General features: G+C 61.8%; 6 protein-coding genes across 6 annotated transcripts; 3 read left to right on the top strand and 3 right to left on the bottom strand.

The window, feature by feature from the left end:
- Positions 1-241: 241 nt before the first annotated feature.
- Positions 242-1,153, bottom strand: PAN0_012c4426 (craniofacial development protein 1; the record flags this gene model as incomplete). Its single annotated transcript, XM_014799963.1, has 1 exon — positions 242-1,153. One exon carries the CDS (start codon positions 1,151-1,153, stop codon positions 242-244), a length of 912 nt encoding a protein of 303 aa, XP_014655449.1.
- A 310-nt stretch (positions 1,154-1,463) lies between these two features.
- On the top strand, positions 1,464-4,733 carry PAN0_012d4425 (ubiquitin fusion degradation protein; the record flags this gene model as incomplete). The annotated part of the gene is made up of 1 exon (XM_014799962.1): positions 1,464-4,733. The coding sequence occupies one exon, from the start codon at positions 1,464-1,466 to the stop codon at positions 4,731-4,733; it is 3,270 nt and encodes a 1,089-aa protein (XP_014655448.1).
- Positions 4,734-4,810: 77 nt separating this feature from the next.
- PAN0_012c4424 (uncharacterized protein) lies at positions 4,811-5,173 on the bottom strand (the record flags this gene model as incomplete). Its single annotated transcript, XM_014799961.1, has 2 exons — positions 4,811-5,076; positions 5,146-5,173. The coding sequence occupies 2 exons, from the start codon at positions 5,171-5,173 to the stop codon at positions 4,811-4,813; spliced, it is 294 nt and encodes a 97-aa protein (XP_014655447.1).
- A 980-nt stretch (positions 5,174-6,153) lies between these two features.
- Positions 6,154-11,067, top strand: PAN0_012d4423 (calcium permease; the record flags this gene model as incomplete). Its single annotated transcript, XM_014799960.1, has 2 exons — positions 6,154-6,525; positions 6,607-11,067. 2 exons carry the CDS (start codon positions 6,154-6,156, stop codon positions 11,065-11,067), a joined length of 4,833 nt encoding a protein of 1,610 aa, XP_014655446.1.
- A 173-nt stretch (positions 11,068-11,240) lies between these two features.
- On the bottom strand, positions 11,241-12,468 carry PAN0_012c4422 (uncharacterized protein; the record flags this gene model as incomplete). The annotated part of the gene is made up of 4 exons (XM_014799959.1): positions 11,241-11,524; positions 11,637-11,817; positions 12,102-12,350; positions 12,451-12,468. The coding sequence occupies 4 exons, from the start codon at positions 12,466-12,468 to the stop codon at positions 11,241-11,243; spliced, it is 732 nt and encodes a 243-aa protein (XP_014655445.1).
- Positions 12,469-12,657: 189 nt separating this feature from the next.
- On the top strand, positions 12,658-13,562 carry PAN0_012d4421 (uncharacterized protein; the record flags this gene model as incomplete). Its single annotated transcript, XM_014799958.1, has 2 exons — positions 12,658-12,918; positions 12,993-13,562. 2 exons carry the CDS (start codon positions 12,658-12,660, stop codon positions 13,560-13,562), a joined length of 831 nt encoding a protein of 276 aa, XP_014655444.1.
- Positions 13,563-14,035: the final 473 nt, after the last annotated feature.

Genomic DNA, 14,035 nt, shown 5'->3' with positions numbered 1-14,035 from the left:
AGTGCCCTTTGATGCCGGGACCGATGCACCGGGAGGTGTGGCATCTGCGAGCCGGTCGACTGAGGAAGCCAGCGTTGGATTTGGCTCAAAGTTCCGTTTTGAGCAAGACCGATGTGCCCTGCTCTCGACTCGCCTGTCTCTTCACAATTTTGTCGGCTCGTCCGCAATGAGCACTCCTGCGCAAATTGCATTCTCAATGGCTTGCCTATACCCGCTCGGTTGCTTTTGCACTGCATTGCATTCACGGCTTGGACGTTCGCTCATGCACGCGATCCAAAAAGTCCCTTCGGTCAAGGTAGCCCTTCATATCGCCCAAACCTCTTGATCCGCCCGTGGTCTGGGCGTCCAGCTGGTCTCGCTCCTGCTGCGACATGGCGGTGCGGTCGTGCTTGAAGCTGTCCCAGTCGAGCTTGCTTTTCTCCAGCGTGTTCAGCTTGGTCGGTTTCGCCGTCGCAGCGGCCGAGAGCTTGGCGAGCGACGATGTTTTCTTGCGTCGTGGACCGGGTGCTGGTCGTGCAGCTGCGGCAGCCACAGGTGGCGCTGGAGACTTGGATGCAGATTGGCTGAGGTAGGCAATGGCGTCCGGATGCGTGCGCGGAAGGAGGCGTGTGGATGCCTGCACTTCGCCTGCAAATGAAAACGTCGTTGGAACCGCGATCATGTCCTCGCCCGCCGCTGCCGCCAGCGCCGATGGTGTAGAACGGTTCGGCGCATCGGCGGTGTCTGTGGTTTCGGGCGCTTTCATAGCTTCCCACTCTGCATCTGCTTTAGCTTTCAGCTCGTCCGTATTGTCCTTCGATGCAGAGGCATCTGCGGCGGCCGGTTCGTGCTTTGCAAGCCTTCTCCGTTTGCCGAGCCGGTCCTCGCCACCAGCCGCAGCCACGAGCTCCTGCCGATCACGCTCGAGCGCCTCTAGCTCATCTTCATCGATCGCTTCGGCAGTGACGGGGCCTGCCTCGCCATCCGACTCTTCTCCTGACGAGGAGTCGTCCGAACCTCGCGCGCGGCGAGGCTTGCGGCTAGCCTTGGGAGAGCGAGAGCCCGACTGCTCCGGGTCAAAGTCGTCGTCCTCCGAGTCGCTTCCTGCGTCTGAAGCAACCTTGCGCACGGCGGGAGGCTGCGCAGATGTTGATGCGACCGGTGGTGCAGACATGTCTCGTTATGGATGGAGGTGGTTCGAGAAGAAGTGGTTGCATATGCAACATCGCGAAGAACCTCCACACCGAAGGGCGAAAAAAGCATGTTAGACTGCGGCTCCAAGGCTGAGCCACCGAGTGTCCGTGCGAAGGCTTGCGACGCTCGAAGCTCCACGCTGCCACTATCCCTTTCTCCTTCCCCACCACCACCCACACATTCCTTCGGCTCTCCACGCTTTCTGACAAGAACAGCACCGACCAGAGTGAGCGCTGCATCCCACTTACACTCTCAGCCCGCCTCGTGGCAGTGGCAAGCCTCCCGCAACCATGCCCATCTCCTTCGATCAGTGGCAGCATGCCGCCGTCTCGTCCATCTTCAACGTCACGCTCGACGCACAGCAGGCGCAAGAAAGCGGCTACGAAAAGACGTACCTCAACGATCTCGCCAACGAGCTCTCTGCCGAATCGGGGTCCGGCGCACCGCCACAGCTGACGGCAGCCATCGCAGACCAGATCCTCATAGCACGCCTCTCGCTCGATCCAAATGCGGATGTGATGAGCGACGATGCACAGCACATCACCGTCCTCGCCAGTCTGCCCAAGGGACAGACTTCGTGGGACTATCTGGCAGCTTGCTGGAAAAAGGCGAGGGCAGAGGAGGGCCGCGTGCGCAAGGCGCTGCCCGTAGCTGAGCAGCAAAAGGCGCTGGGCGTGCTCGAAGAGATTCGCGGCCTTCTGGTCTCGTATGCCGGCCTGGTGCTGCAGACACCAGACATGTTCCCCAATGCAGCAAAGCCCAACGGCACGCCCCTCTCGCCTCTCGTGCTTGTCGACAGCCTCACGCGTGTCTCGTCGTCCATGTCCACCTTTGGCTTCTCCAGCTCGGACGCCTCGGCGCATTCAACCACCGACCTCACCACCAGCTTCGAGACCATCGACGCAGACGACCTGCCCGTCTTCCTCAGCGAACTCGCCGCTAGGTTCGGCAACGGAGAGGGGCTCGATGACATTCTCGGGCCAGCTTTCGCTGAGCTTACGAGGAGGATCCGCGACGGAGATCGAGGCGCCGATCCTGTTCCGCCAGCTTCGTCCTCCACCGCCTCGCAAGCGCAGACTGCGTCCACACAAGCAGGTGGCGTCAACCCAGCTGCGCTCAACCAGGCGTTCGCGAGTCAGGACGTCCAGTCGGTCATCGCCCAGCTCCTCGCCGGTCGCATTCCCGGCGCACAGCAGGGCGCGAATCCACTCGCACCCAACGCCAAGCCCACTGAGGGCCTCACCATCGTAGGACTGGAGTGGAGGCCCTACGTCAACGCCATCGTCGAGGCTGTGGAGATCAAGTCCATCGCCAATATGCTCGCGCACCTGCCCAGCTTCGATCCGGCAAACACGACGGCGTCGCGCATCGAGCTCGACTCGCTCTTTGGTCCCATCCTCCGCCTCTCGTCGTTCCCGGACGCCTATCCAAGCATCACGCAGCACTACTTTGCCAACGCCGCTACGCAGAACCAGCAAGAGGCGGACTCCAATTTCCGCAGCATCCAGAGCACCATGGAGATCGTGCACTCGCTCAACTTTCGCATCTTTAACGCGCTCGTCCGCGCCAGTCCGCAGGCGCGCGAGCGCGTGCTGGCGTACTGGGGTCGCGCGTGTGCGCTCAACGCCAAGCGCGGAGCCATGCAGGTGCGCCAGGAGCTCGTGGCCACCGACGGCTACATGGTCAACCTGTACGAGATGCTGCTCCGCTTCGCCGAGCCCTTCATGGACGCCGGGCTGACCAAGATTGACCGCATCGACCTCGAGTATCTGCGCACGCAGACGCGCTTCGATATTGCCGATCTCACGCGCATCAACGCCACCGAGGCCGAGGCCAAGGAGTGGGCTCAAAAGGCACAAGCGGGCGCTGCGCCGGCCAACTTCATCACCGAGGTGTTCTACATCGCTTTGCGGCTCAACAACCTCGGGCTGGGCAAGGCGGTGCGCCGCATCGACGACAAGGAGAAGGAGATGGGCCGCTTCAAGAAGCGCATCGCCGAGACCGAGGCGGACCGGCCCATGTGGTCGGCGCTGCCGCAGGCGCCGCAGTACGAGACATTCCTCAAGCGCGCCAAAGCCGAGGTGGACAAGCTGCACGGCGAGATCTATGCGGCACAGGCACAGCTCGCGGCGCCCGAGTTTGTGCAGCGCAACATCACGTTCAACTGCTTCGTCATGACGTGGCTGATCCGTGTGGCCGAGCCGAACGCCAAGCATCCGCATCCGCAGGCGGCACTGCCGCTGCCGCAAGAGGTGCCCGAGCGCTTCCGCATGCTGCCGGAGCACATCTTTGAGGATGTGTGCGACGTGATGCTATTCGTCTCGCGCATCAGTGCGCCACTTACGGAGCAGGCCAAGAGCGATCTGGTGACGTTCTGCACCACTTTCCTCAGCTCTGGCTGGTACATCAAAAACCCTTTCCTCAAGGCCAAGCTCGCCGAGATCTTGTTCTATAATGTGATCCCCTGGGGTCGACACACGCAGGGCGTGCTGGCGGATACGCTCAACATCCACGGCCTTGCGCTGCAGCATCTGGTGCCTGCGCTGATGAACTTTTGGATCGAGGCCGAGAATACGGGCAGCAACTCGCAGTTCTACGAAAAGTTCAACATGCGCTACCATCTGTCGCAGATCTTCAAGGCGGTGTGGAGCAATGCGCAGCACAAGCAGCAGATCCAGCGCCAGGCTCAGGCGGGCAGTTCGGATTTCGTCGTGTTCATCAACCGACTCATGAACGACGTCACCTACCTGCTGGACGATGCGCTGGACAAGCTGCAGGAGCTGCATACCAAGCAGAGCGAGCAGGGCGAGGACGGCGCCGCCGCCGCCGGCAGCAGCACGACACAGGAGCGCCAGGAGCGTGAGGGACACATCCGACAGCTGGAACAGACGATCAAGTCGGATCTGCAGCTGGGCACCGAATTTCTGCGGCTGCTGATCGACTTTGCTGCCGAGACGGCGGATGCCTTTATGACGCCCGAGATCGTCGATCGTCTTGCGGCGATGCTGGACTACAACTTGGACCTCATGGCGGGACCCAAGTGCCAGAACCTCAAGGTGCAGCAGCCCAAGAAGGTTGGATTTGAGCCGCGCAATCTGCTGCGCATGATCATGTCGGTGTACCTCAACCTGTGCACCAAGCGCGAGTTTGTGGCAGCGATCGCACGCGATGGACGCAGCTACTCGCGGCCGGTATTCGAGAAGGCGGGCGCGATCGCGGAGCGCTACATGCTCAAGAGTCCGCCCGAGCTCGAGGCGTGGGCGGGCATGATTGCGCAGGTGGAGGAGAGGCGGCAGATGGAGCAGGACGACGAGGAGGAGCTGGGCGAAGTGCCGGACGAGTTCCTCGACCCGCTCATGGCGACGGTGATGAAGGATCCCGTGCTGCTGCCGCGCTCCAAGACGGTCGTGGACCGATCGACCATCAAGGCGCATCTGCTGAGCGATGCCACGGATCCCTTCAACCGTTCGCCGCTCAAGATCGAAGACGTCGTGCCGGATACCGAGCTCAAGGCGCGCATCGAGGCGTTTATCGCCGAGCGCCGCGGTGCCAGGTCGTAATGCGAATGTGGTCCGATTCTTCCATATGGTACAGTTGTGCAGTGTGTCGTGTGTGTGTGTATGGTCGAGGGTATGATCTAGCTCTTCATGAGCTTCTTGCGTTCGGCCTTGGCCTTGTTGACGGTGAACTTTTGGTTGGTCTTGTCGGCGCGTTCGATGGCCTTGAGTTTCTTGTCGCGTGCCGCCTTGCCTGTGGGTGCTGATGCGGTGCGCTTCTTCGAGGGTTGCGCTTGAGCGTGCTGGAACGGCTTGAACGGTTCGGCCGGCTTGGGCTTGTCGGCGGCGGAGGCAGTGGGTTCAAAGTCGACCTGCAGACCCGGGTCGGGTGCTCGACGGTCCGCACCTGCAACAATTACGGTCAGAATGGGGTCAATTTCGGATACGATTCCAGTAGATTGGACAGGAGACTTACGCTTGAGCTTGTTCGAGTGCTTGACCATCGTGGAAGTGTCGTGGGGATGGTGGTAGAGCGAATGACGACGTCGTGGGCGGCAGAGAGAAGGAGATGGCCAAAGTGGAAATTTTCCGCCTCGTCAAATGTGGAGAAAGGGTCCAATTTTCGCCATCACCGGCTCAAGACCAAAAAACAAATAAAATTCGGCAAAAATAAAAGACTCGAAAATCGTCCAGAAAATTGCCAGAAAAGGCAGGCGGAGGCGAAATGGCTCGTGCCCACCAAGCTTTGCCGTCCTCATACCCTAAGCGCCCACAACCGTGCCAAGAGATGTGATTCGGCAACATCCGGCATTGAAGCACATTCTCTCTCCGTACTGTCACACGATTCTAATTCTCAAATCTCACGATGAGACTTCAAGATGTGTGATTGCAAAAGGGGGTGAAGATGAGCTTCACATGGCTTGCCGATTTGTGGGAAGAGTGTGGTGACGAGGCGGAAGGTCGAGGTAGATTGGTCAAACAACTCGCTGGGCGGGGCGCGTGTTGTCGCCTATTCGGGATGCACCCGACCCCTAGAGGGCTGGAATTTGGCAGGCGCGCGCGCGCCCGCCGCTGCGAAATGAGGCTCTCGCCCGCTGCTGCCCCTTTGCAAAATCGCGCAATGGGCTTTCCGCCCTAGCTGCAGATGGAGCGTTGGATTTGCTGTGCAGCTGCGTGGAATTCGGCAGGAGAACAACACCACCGCGAGCCCCTGGCAGAGGGGCGGTGGAGTGAGCGTCTGCATTCCGACAGATGCAGCGGCCCTTTGAGCCGACGTCGGCTCATCCGTCCTCGTCTGCCAACCTCACTCCACACTTCCACCATCCCGCCTCTTTCCTTTTCCTTTCCATCGCAACATCCGTCATCGCAGCTAGACGTTCATGACGTCGGATCATTCGCTGCTGTCTTCGAATTGAATTCGTGACTCACGGCTTGGGACCGGCTGCGCCAGCAAAGCTCAAAGTTTACCCTCCGTGCGGCGGCCATGAGCAGTCCTCGCGGAGAGGTGCCGCCGTCGTCGCGCACCGCCGCCTCGTCGGCTCGCCCGAAGGCAGGCTCAGAGCACTCGGATGACGCGCAACACGCCTCGCTCAGCACCACTCCCACGCAGAGCCAGATGCAGCCGCTCACCTCGCACTCCAACCCGCCTTCGGCTTCCAAGCCCACCGGCTCGACCCTCCGTCCCAACACCGCCCTGCGTCCCGCCATCCCTGCTCACGATACGACATCGACCTCGACCACTCCCGCTCAGCGCCACCAACCTTCCGCTTCCTCCTTCTCATCCGCCAGCGACAGGAACATCGGCTCCTACGACGACTCGAACAACAACGCCACCATCGGACGCGGCCAGGCCAACGTAAGTGTCTCCCTCTTCGTCGATCCCATCCATCCCATCGAGGTACTGACCCTTCCCCCTTTGTCTTCTCTGCTACGATAGACGCTGCGCACACCGCAGACTCGTCCGGCGTTTGCAAGGCAGGGATCCCACACCCAGCGCTCCGTCTCCTACGCCACCTCCGATCTCGAGACCGTCTCCGCCATGTCCGCCTCCGAGTACAGCTCGGGCGCCGAGGATGACGCCGACCAGTGGCGCAGGTCCACCAGTCGTGGCCGCTCCGGCGATACTTCCATCCGCCAAGGCACCTCCATCGGCCGTGCTGGCCTGCTCGTCGAGCCGTCGGCCGCCACTCGCACCGCCAGCGGCATCACCACCGCCAGCTCGCAGAAGGCCCGTCGTCCTTCCGCCACCACTCGTGACTCGAGCAAGGCGCGCAGGCAGAGCCGCTACCGCACCGACGAAGACTACCTCGATGCCGACGACAATGACCGCTTCGGTCCTTTCGACGAGGAGGACGACGAGGTCGAGCCCCACGACCGCGGCGAGGAACTCGTTCGTCGTCGAATGAAGGCGCGCCAGCGAGAGAAGGCCATGCGCAAGAAGGCCGAAAAGGAGCGTTCCAGGCTGTCCGTCGCCTACCCTCAGGGACAAGGCCAGGGTCAGCCCAATCCTGCTGTCTTGTCACCCAGCCTCAAGCCCAGCTCCGGCTTCCTTAGCCAGCGTCCCAGCTCGCCCTCGCCTCGACCGGATCGCTCCAGCCGCCCAACCACCATCGCGCTGCCCCCTCCCGCCTTCCCTAACATCCAGCAGCAGGGCGCCCTCTCGCCCATGTCGCAGCAGCCTGGCGTCGCCAGCCCGGGAGGCACCGGCATCGGCGCACGCCTCGCATCTGGCACCGCCTATCCGTCCCCGCATGGTCACATTCGACGCCCGAGCTCCACCCAGAACAGCTCTCAGAATAGGTTCAGCAGCCTCAGCCACGGCCAGCAGAGCACCGTCGGTCCCAGGAGCTCGTACGCGCCTCAGGCCGGTGCCAACCAGGACTTCTTCGCCGGTCTCGGCGCCTCGGCAGGCAGCGTCCCGGCCTCCACAGACGCTGGCTCCAGCATGGCCGGCAGCGTCCACGCCGAGGACGACCGCGACTTTGACCACGATGAGGAACGCGACACCATTGCCAGCCTTGCTGACCGACGCCGACGCGATGACATGGATGACAACGACCAAGACGAAGACGACGCTTTCGACGACGATGAACATGCCGCCGGCATCGACGCTGACGATGACGATGACGATCAAGACGATGATGCGGATGTCGACGACGTCGAGTACACGCTCAAGGACCGTCAGGACGCCATCAACATCGAACACCCTTTCGGTCTGCCCATCTGGAAGCCAGCGCTCTACAAGAAATCGCGTTCCGTCACCCGCAACGCCGAGATTGCGCTCCACTCGATCCCCAGCGCCGCCGCCGAGCGCCATCTGCTTCCAGGCAACATCCTCTGGACCGTCCTCTTTGGCTCCTGGCTCTCGCTCATCTGCTACGTCTCGTCCGTCCTCATCAACTTTATCCCCCTCGGCGGCTCCAGGTATGCACGCGTCGTCTGGGAGCTCGGTGGATACCTCTTCTGGCCCTTTGGCAAGTACGTCGAGGTCGAAGTCAGCCCCGAGAGCGGCGACCGCGTCTCTCCGCTTGCCGAACACGCCGACCAGGCTGCAGACTCGGAGTGGATCGAGAACTCTTTCACGCCCGTCGCTGCGCGCTTCCCGCATGACCATGCGCATGTGGTGCCCTTCAACTCGCGCCCCGACTCGGTGCTCTCCACGCCCAGGGACAAGATGGCCAGCAGCCAGAATGAGACACTCCGCGGCGACGAGACCGCGCGGGCCTCTGCGGACGCCGGATCGTCGAGCGGCTCAGAGGCGCACAGATCGACGCCGCGGGCGTCCGACCATGGCGAATCCAGCCGCACGTCGGAGCAGGAGCAGGACGAAAACACGTCGCTTCGAGGCAAGGGCAAGGCGAGTGACTACGGCACCATGCTCGACGCCGAGCGTGGCCAGCCACCGAACGATCTCGAGCGCATCGAGGCTGAGCAGCGCGTGTACGGCTATGTGCAGGACGAGTTCGGCAGCGAAGTCGGCGCGGCTCAGCGCCTCGGTGGTCGCACGGCCTTTGCCATCTTCTACGGTATCTTCCTCTTCCCATTCATGGGCCTTGTCTGTCTGGCATGCTGGGGCATGGTTTTCCCCATTCCCATGGCCAAGCTCACCTGGGTCCTGCTCAGGAACCTCGCGACAAGGCCTCTCGCGCTCCACTTCCGCTCCGCAGCCGGCATCGAGAAGATGCACGACGAGGACGGCAATGAGATCACCGGTGCCGCCAAGAAGTTCTTCCTTCCGCTGAAGCCGGGCGAGCCGGCACCAAGGCCCAAGTCGATCAACGCTGGCAAGGTGACGCTTCAGCGCCGCAGCAAGATCCTGCTGTGCACTTACCGCGCTGTCGGCGGCCAGTACTACAAGTACACCGTCGGTGGCGTCAACATCCTCTTTGTCAACACGCTTCCGCTCGTCTTCTTTACGATTCTCGACTTTTTCGTCATCGAGCGCTACGTCGAACATCACCATATCAAGCACGGATTCCTCGCCTTCATCTCGGGTCAGGGCGTCATCTTCATGCTTGCGCTCGGCAGTGTCATTCCGCTCTCGTACTTCATCGGCATGGCTGTCGCGAGTATCAGCGCGCAGAGTTCGATCGGCATGGGCGCCGTCATCAATGCGACATTTGGTTCGATCATCGAGATCATCCTGTACGCCATCGCCCTGACGCAGGAAAAGGCACGGCTCGTCGAGGGCTCGCTGATCGGATCCATCCTTGCAGGCGTGCTGCTCATGCCAGGCCTGTCGATGTGTTCGGGCGCGACGCGGCGCAAGGAGCAGCGCTTCAATGCGCGCTCGGCCGGCGTGACGAGTACGATGCTCATCATGGCCATCATTGGTATCTTGACGCCCACGCTGTTCTACCAGATCTACGGCACGTTCCAGCTGACGTGCGAGGGCTGTCCGACGGGCAACGTACCCGGCGACTCGTGGAGCTGCCGCCGTTGCTTCTACGAGCATGTGCCGCCGGCCACCGATCCATTCTTCCAGCAGAATGTGCGCGGGTTGATGTACACGTGCACCGTCATCCTCGTGCTCTCGTATGGCGTCGGGCTGTGGTTCTCACTGCGCACGCATGCGTCGCAGATCTGGCAGAATCCGCAGCCGGTGCAGCACGGCGCAGGTATGGTATCGAACCAGGCCACGCTCGCGCACTTCCCGTCGGCGCAGCGCGCTAGCATCTACAAGCGGCTCGTGCCGGCGGCAGTCATGCAGCAGCTGCTGCCGACGTCGCAGGCGGGCGACCGCCCTGCGGGCCAGTCGTCGGCGGTCAGCACTGGCGCGGCATCGGGGTCTGGCACTGTCAAGGGTGTCGGCGGCGGGCACACGCGCCAGGGCACCGATGCGACGCAAGACGGCCCACGACCACTGCAGCTGCCGGAGCACTTCAGCCAGGAGGTGTACGATCGTGCCGTCGCGCTCACCGCTTCGGCGTTCCACAATGTGATGCAGCAGCAACACCAGCATGAGCAGGCGGCTACCGGCGAGCGTGGTCACCTGCGCCACCCGGTTGGTGGAGGTGCAGCGCAGAAACACGTGTCGATGCACGAGGAGGAAGAGGCGCAGGGCCATGGTGGGCACGACGCGCCGTCGTGGTCGCGTGGCACCTCGCTGACGGTGCTGCTGAGTTGCACGGTGCTGTATGCGATTATCGCCGAGATCTTGGTGGACGTGGTGGACGTCGTGCTCGACGGCTCGGGCATCGACGAAAAGTTCCTGGGTATCACGCTGTTTGCGCTGGTGCCCAACACGACCGAGTTTATGAACGCCATGTCGTTTGCCATCAACGGCAACATTGCGCTGTCCATGGAGATCGGCTCGGCGTACGCGCTGCAGGTGTGTCTGATCCAGATCCCCGCCATGGTCGTCTTTTCGGCGTACTACAATGCCGGCGTCGCCGACGACAACCTCATCCACCGCAGCTTTACGCTCATCTTCCCGCGCTGGGACGTGATCGCGATCATCTTTAGCGTGTTCCTGCTCACGTACACGTACATCGAGAGTAGGTCCAACTACTACCGCGGCACCATCTGCATCTTGTCGTACATGGTGCTGGTGGCCGGCTTCTACTTTGCGCCTGCCACGGGCGACGTCGAGGACCCAGGCGACGACAATCGCGATCCCACTGTTGGGCCCGCCGCGTTCATGGCGGCTGCGGGCATCGTTGGCGGCGCTGTCAAGGACAAGCTCACCTCGTTCGCCGTCGCAGACGGCAGGTTCGGAGCGAGTCCTGCGGGCTGGACGCGCGCATCGGGCGTCGCCGCGCTGCAGGCTGCTAAGAGCGCCGCCGGCCACGCAGGAACCGCCGCCGCGCTTGTGCTGCCCGAATGGCCAAACAGCCTGCCGAGTCTGGACGTCGGCGCCTGGGCCTACGCGCTGTGGGCGTCCTTGTGGGCACGCTGATACTCTCCCGCTCCGCAGAACGACTCTCCCGCTCCGCAGAACGACTCTCACGCTCCGCAGAACGACTCTCACGCTCCGCAGAACGACTCTCACGCTCCGCAGAACGACTCTTGTGTAGACACGACGCACCGTTATTCCCGCCACGTACTTTGAGTCGAAATTCCAGTGTCATGTCAGTGCTTCCGTGTGGCGGCGACGGCGACGGGCCAGGAGTGAGATTGCGTGACGACGTGAGGCTTTGGCAAAGGGACGCGGTGGCGGCGGGCACACGATTCTGGGTCGGTGTCGTTGACGGTGTCGATGACGGTGTCGTTGACGGTGTCGTTGACGGTGTCGTTGACGGAATTGAGGCTGTCACGGAACGAGTCTGTAGGCGGCGGTGGCGGCGGCGGAGGTTCCTTGCCGCTGTCGGGCTCGGCAGTCGGCGGTGAGGAGTCGTCGAGGCGTTGGCGGGGGTCTGTCGTCGCCGAAGTCGGTCTCGGCCGGGGTGGTAGCGTGTCGCGGCGGCGACTGATCCCGGGTCCACGGAACCGCTCCTCGGAGGTTTCTGGGCGGGGGGTTGTTGAAACCTTCAGGATTTGGCAGCGACGCGAGGTTCCGTCGTCGATTGGAGTTGAGCGGACCTGCGGACCTGTTGAATTCGCACTTGGGTACCGGTGCGGGAACGGCGTTGGTGCTCGACCTCTCCCTTTCAATAGGGTTGGTCGATGTGAGCTTGTAGCTGCGATGCTTCCGCGTCGGTGCGGATTCCTCTCCAAGACGGATGGGATGGTGTGGACGCAGAAGTCACCGCCACGATCTACTTGGATCTGTGGCGGCTCAGGACCGGCGAACATGTCGTGGTGGTCACGATCGTGTTGGTGTCGTGGTGGGCATGAGCTGGACGCTGAATGAAGTCGACGACGTGGTCATCGGCGGGCGAGTAGCACTAGTCGGAGCGTGAGCCGGGCTGGCGGATGCAGGCGAAGATGAACGGCGCGATGTTGCCGAGCTGGAGGACGAGGCGGGGTGTGGCCCGTGCCGCTGGACTGGACGACGGGGTTGCCCTTCCAGTAAGGCGCGGCCTTGCCGGTAGCGGCCTGCGTGAGCGAGCGGCTGACCTTGATGGAGAAGCGAGGCAGGCGATGATGGGCGTCGCCGCGATAGGTCCGGCGCATCGAGGTCTCGAGCTGCACCCTGAGATCCTCGAGCGCTGCGGTTTCGACGTTGCCCGACGAGGCAACGAGGGCTGCTTCGTGGCGATGCGGTGGCGAGGGGAACTCAAGGAGGACGTAGGCGAGCACCTGGTCGTCGGTGGGCTCGGCGCGCTTGCGGCGCGTTGGCTCCTCGCCTCTTCGGATACGCCGACTGCTGAGCTGCAGCCTCGATTCGGCGCTGGCGTACAATCTTGTCTGTCGTCATCTGGTCGGGGCTCAGCGCGAAAAATCGCCCCACTTGCTCAACGCAGTGGTCAAGGACTCCTTGGGGCGTATTCCTTCGCGACGTCGGTTTTATCTTGGCGTACAACAGACAGGTCACGAAAGGTTTCAAAGCTCGTGCTGCGTGGGCAAGGGCCGAGGTCGCAAGACCACACCTGGTACTTGCGATGGCATGGGTGATGAAGTCAAGGCCGCAAACTACTGGGATGTATGGAGGCTCAAGACCAAGGGCAAAGAATTCACCGTCAACTTTGAATTCGTGCGCCCTCGGTACCTACATTGCACCGACTCTCTCTGCCCAGAAAACGAGACCACGATCCTCGATCTCGCTTACGATAGGATGGGTGGCGACGAATTCTTGGATATCCGCAAGAACTCACCAAACACTCAAGGCAACAACCGCAAGGGCGAGGGCGAGGCCTCGAACAGCAAGGTTCTGGGCAAGCGAAAGTCTCGCTGATCGCTGAAATTCTTGTTTCGTGTCTGTTTTGCGAGTACGGTCTTTAGCAGCTTGGACGTGCCATGGTCTTCACCAATCGAGCCTTGCCTCGCAGCTCGACGACAACACTGACCGCCAGTAGTCTCTCGAGCGCTCGTCTGGCCAGGTTCGTCTTGCCGCATTTGCCTTGGATGCTGACCAATGGTCGAGCTCTTTCAACACGCCGCTGCTCCGCGACGCTTGAATGCCTACCGCAACTCAACATCTGCACTGGTCCGCCCCGCTCGACGGCGGAGTCGTCTCCTCTCTGCCGGCCCGGCGAGTCTGCCTCGACTGCTACGGCTGCGCCATCCGACTTGCCCCCCTTCCGCCCTCCGACGCCAGCAAAGTCTGATCACACCGTTTTTGTGTGCGTGCGAGCGGCGTTGAACAGTCCCAATACATTCCGCGTCTCAAAACCGTCCAGAGTACCTCCGAACGCGATTGTGCCCATGCGTCGTCACGCAAATCATCTCTCAGCCTTCTCTTCGATGCCTCAGAATTTCGCACTACCGCCCGCTTCACTGCCTGTCGTCTCCGCATGTCTGACAGCAGCGCAGAGTCGCATCGAGTTCGATGCGCGCGCTGTTTCTCTGTGAACACACTCTTGATCCGCTCGCACTTTTTTCAATGTTCATGTCCAAGGCTCACGCAGACTTCTTTCGATCCGCGTCTGCAGTCTCCCGCACCACTGCCCGCTCCATCTTCGTTGTCTCCGCGCGCATGCACGCTTGAACGACGGCACCAACGCACAAGGTTGAGTCCTGTGCGCCGCACTTTGCGTACTCCCGCACGGTCCGCTCAAATTCCTTCAACACTCTATTCCTGTCGAATTCCGCACGCCGCACTTGACTTCTGGGCTCGCACCCTCGACGAAGATCACACTGTGACTCTTCAGCCCTCCGCACATGTCACCTCTCAGACTCCCGCTCTCAATCAAATTCCACTCAGAGTACGCGTATGTGGAGGCGACAAGGGCAAATTGAAATTCGAGTCCGCAGCACGCGCAAATGAGGCTAAATACATGATATCGTGGCCGAGAAAGGTGGTTGGTGGTCTAAAAGTACAAGAT

The sequence above is a fragment of the Moesziomyces antarcticus genome (genome assembly GCF_000747765.1).
Source record: "Moesziomyces antarcticus DNA, scaffold: scaffold_v10012, strain JCM 10317, whole genome shotgun sequence".
NCBI classification, from domain to species: Eukaryota; Fungi; Basidiomycota; class Ustilaginomycetes; order Ustilaginales; family Ustilaginaceae; genus Moesziomyces; species Moesziomyces antarcticus.
Note: the sequence above shows the minus strand (reverse complement) of the source record. Positions and strands in the feature narration are given on the sequence as shown.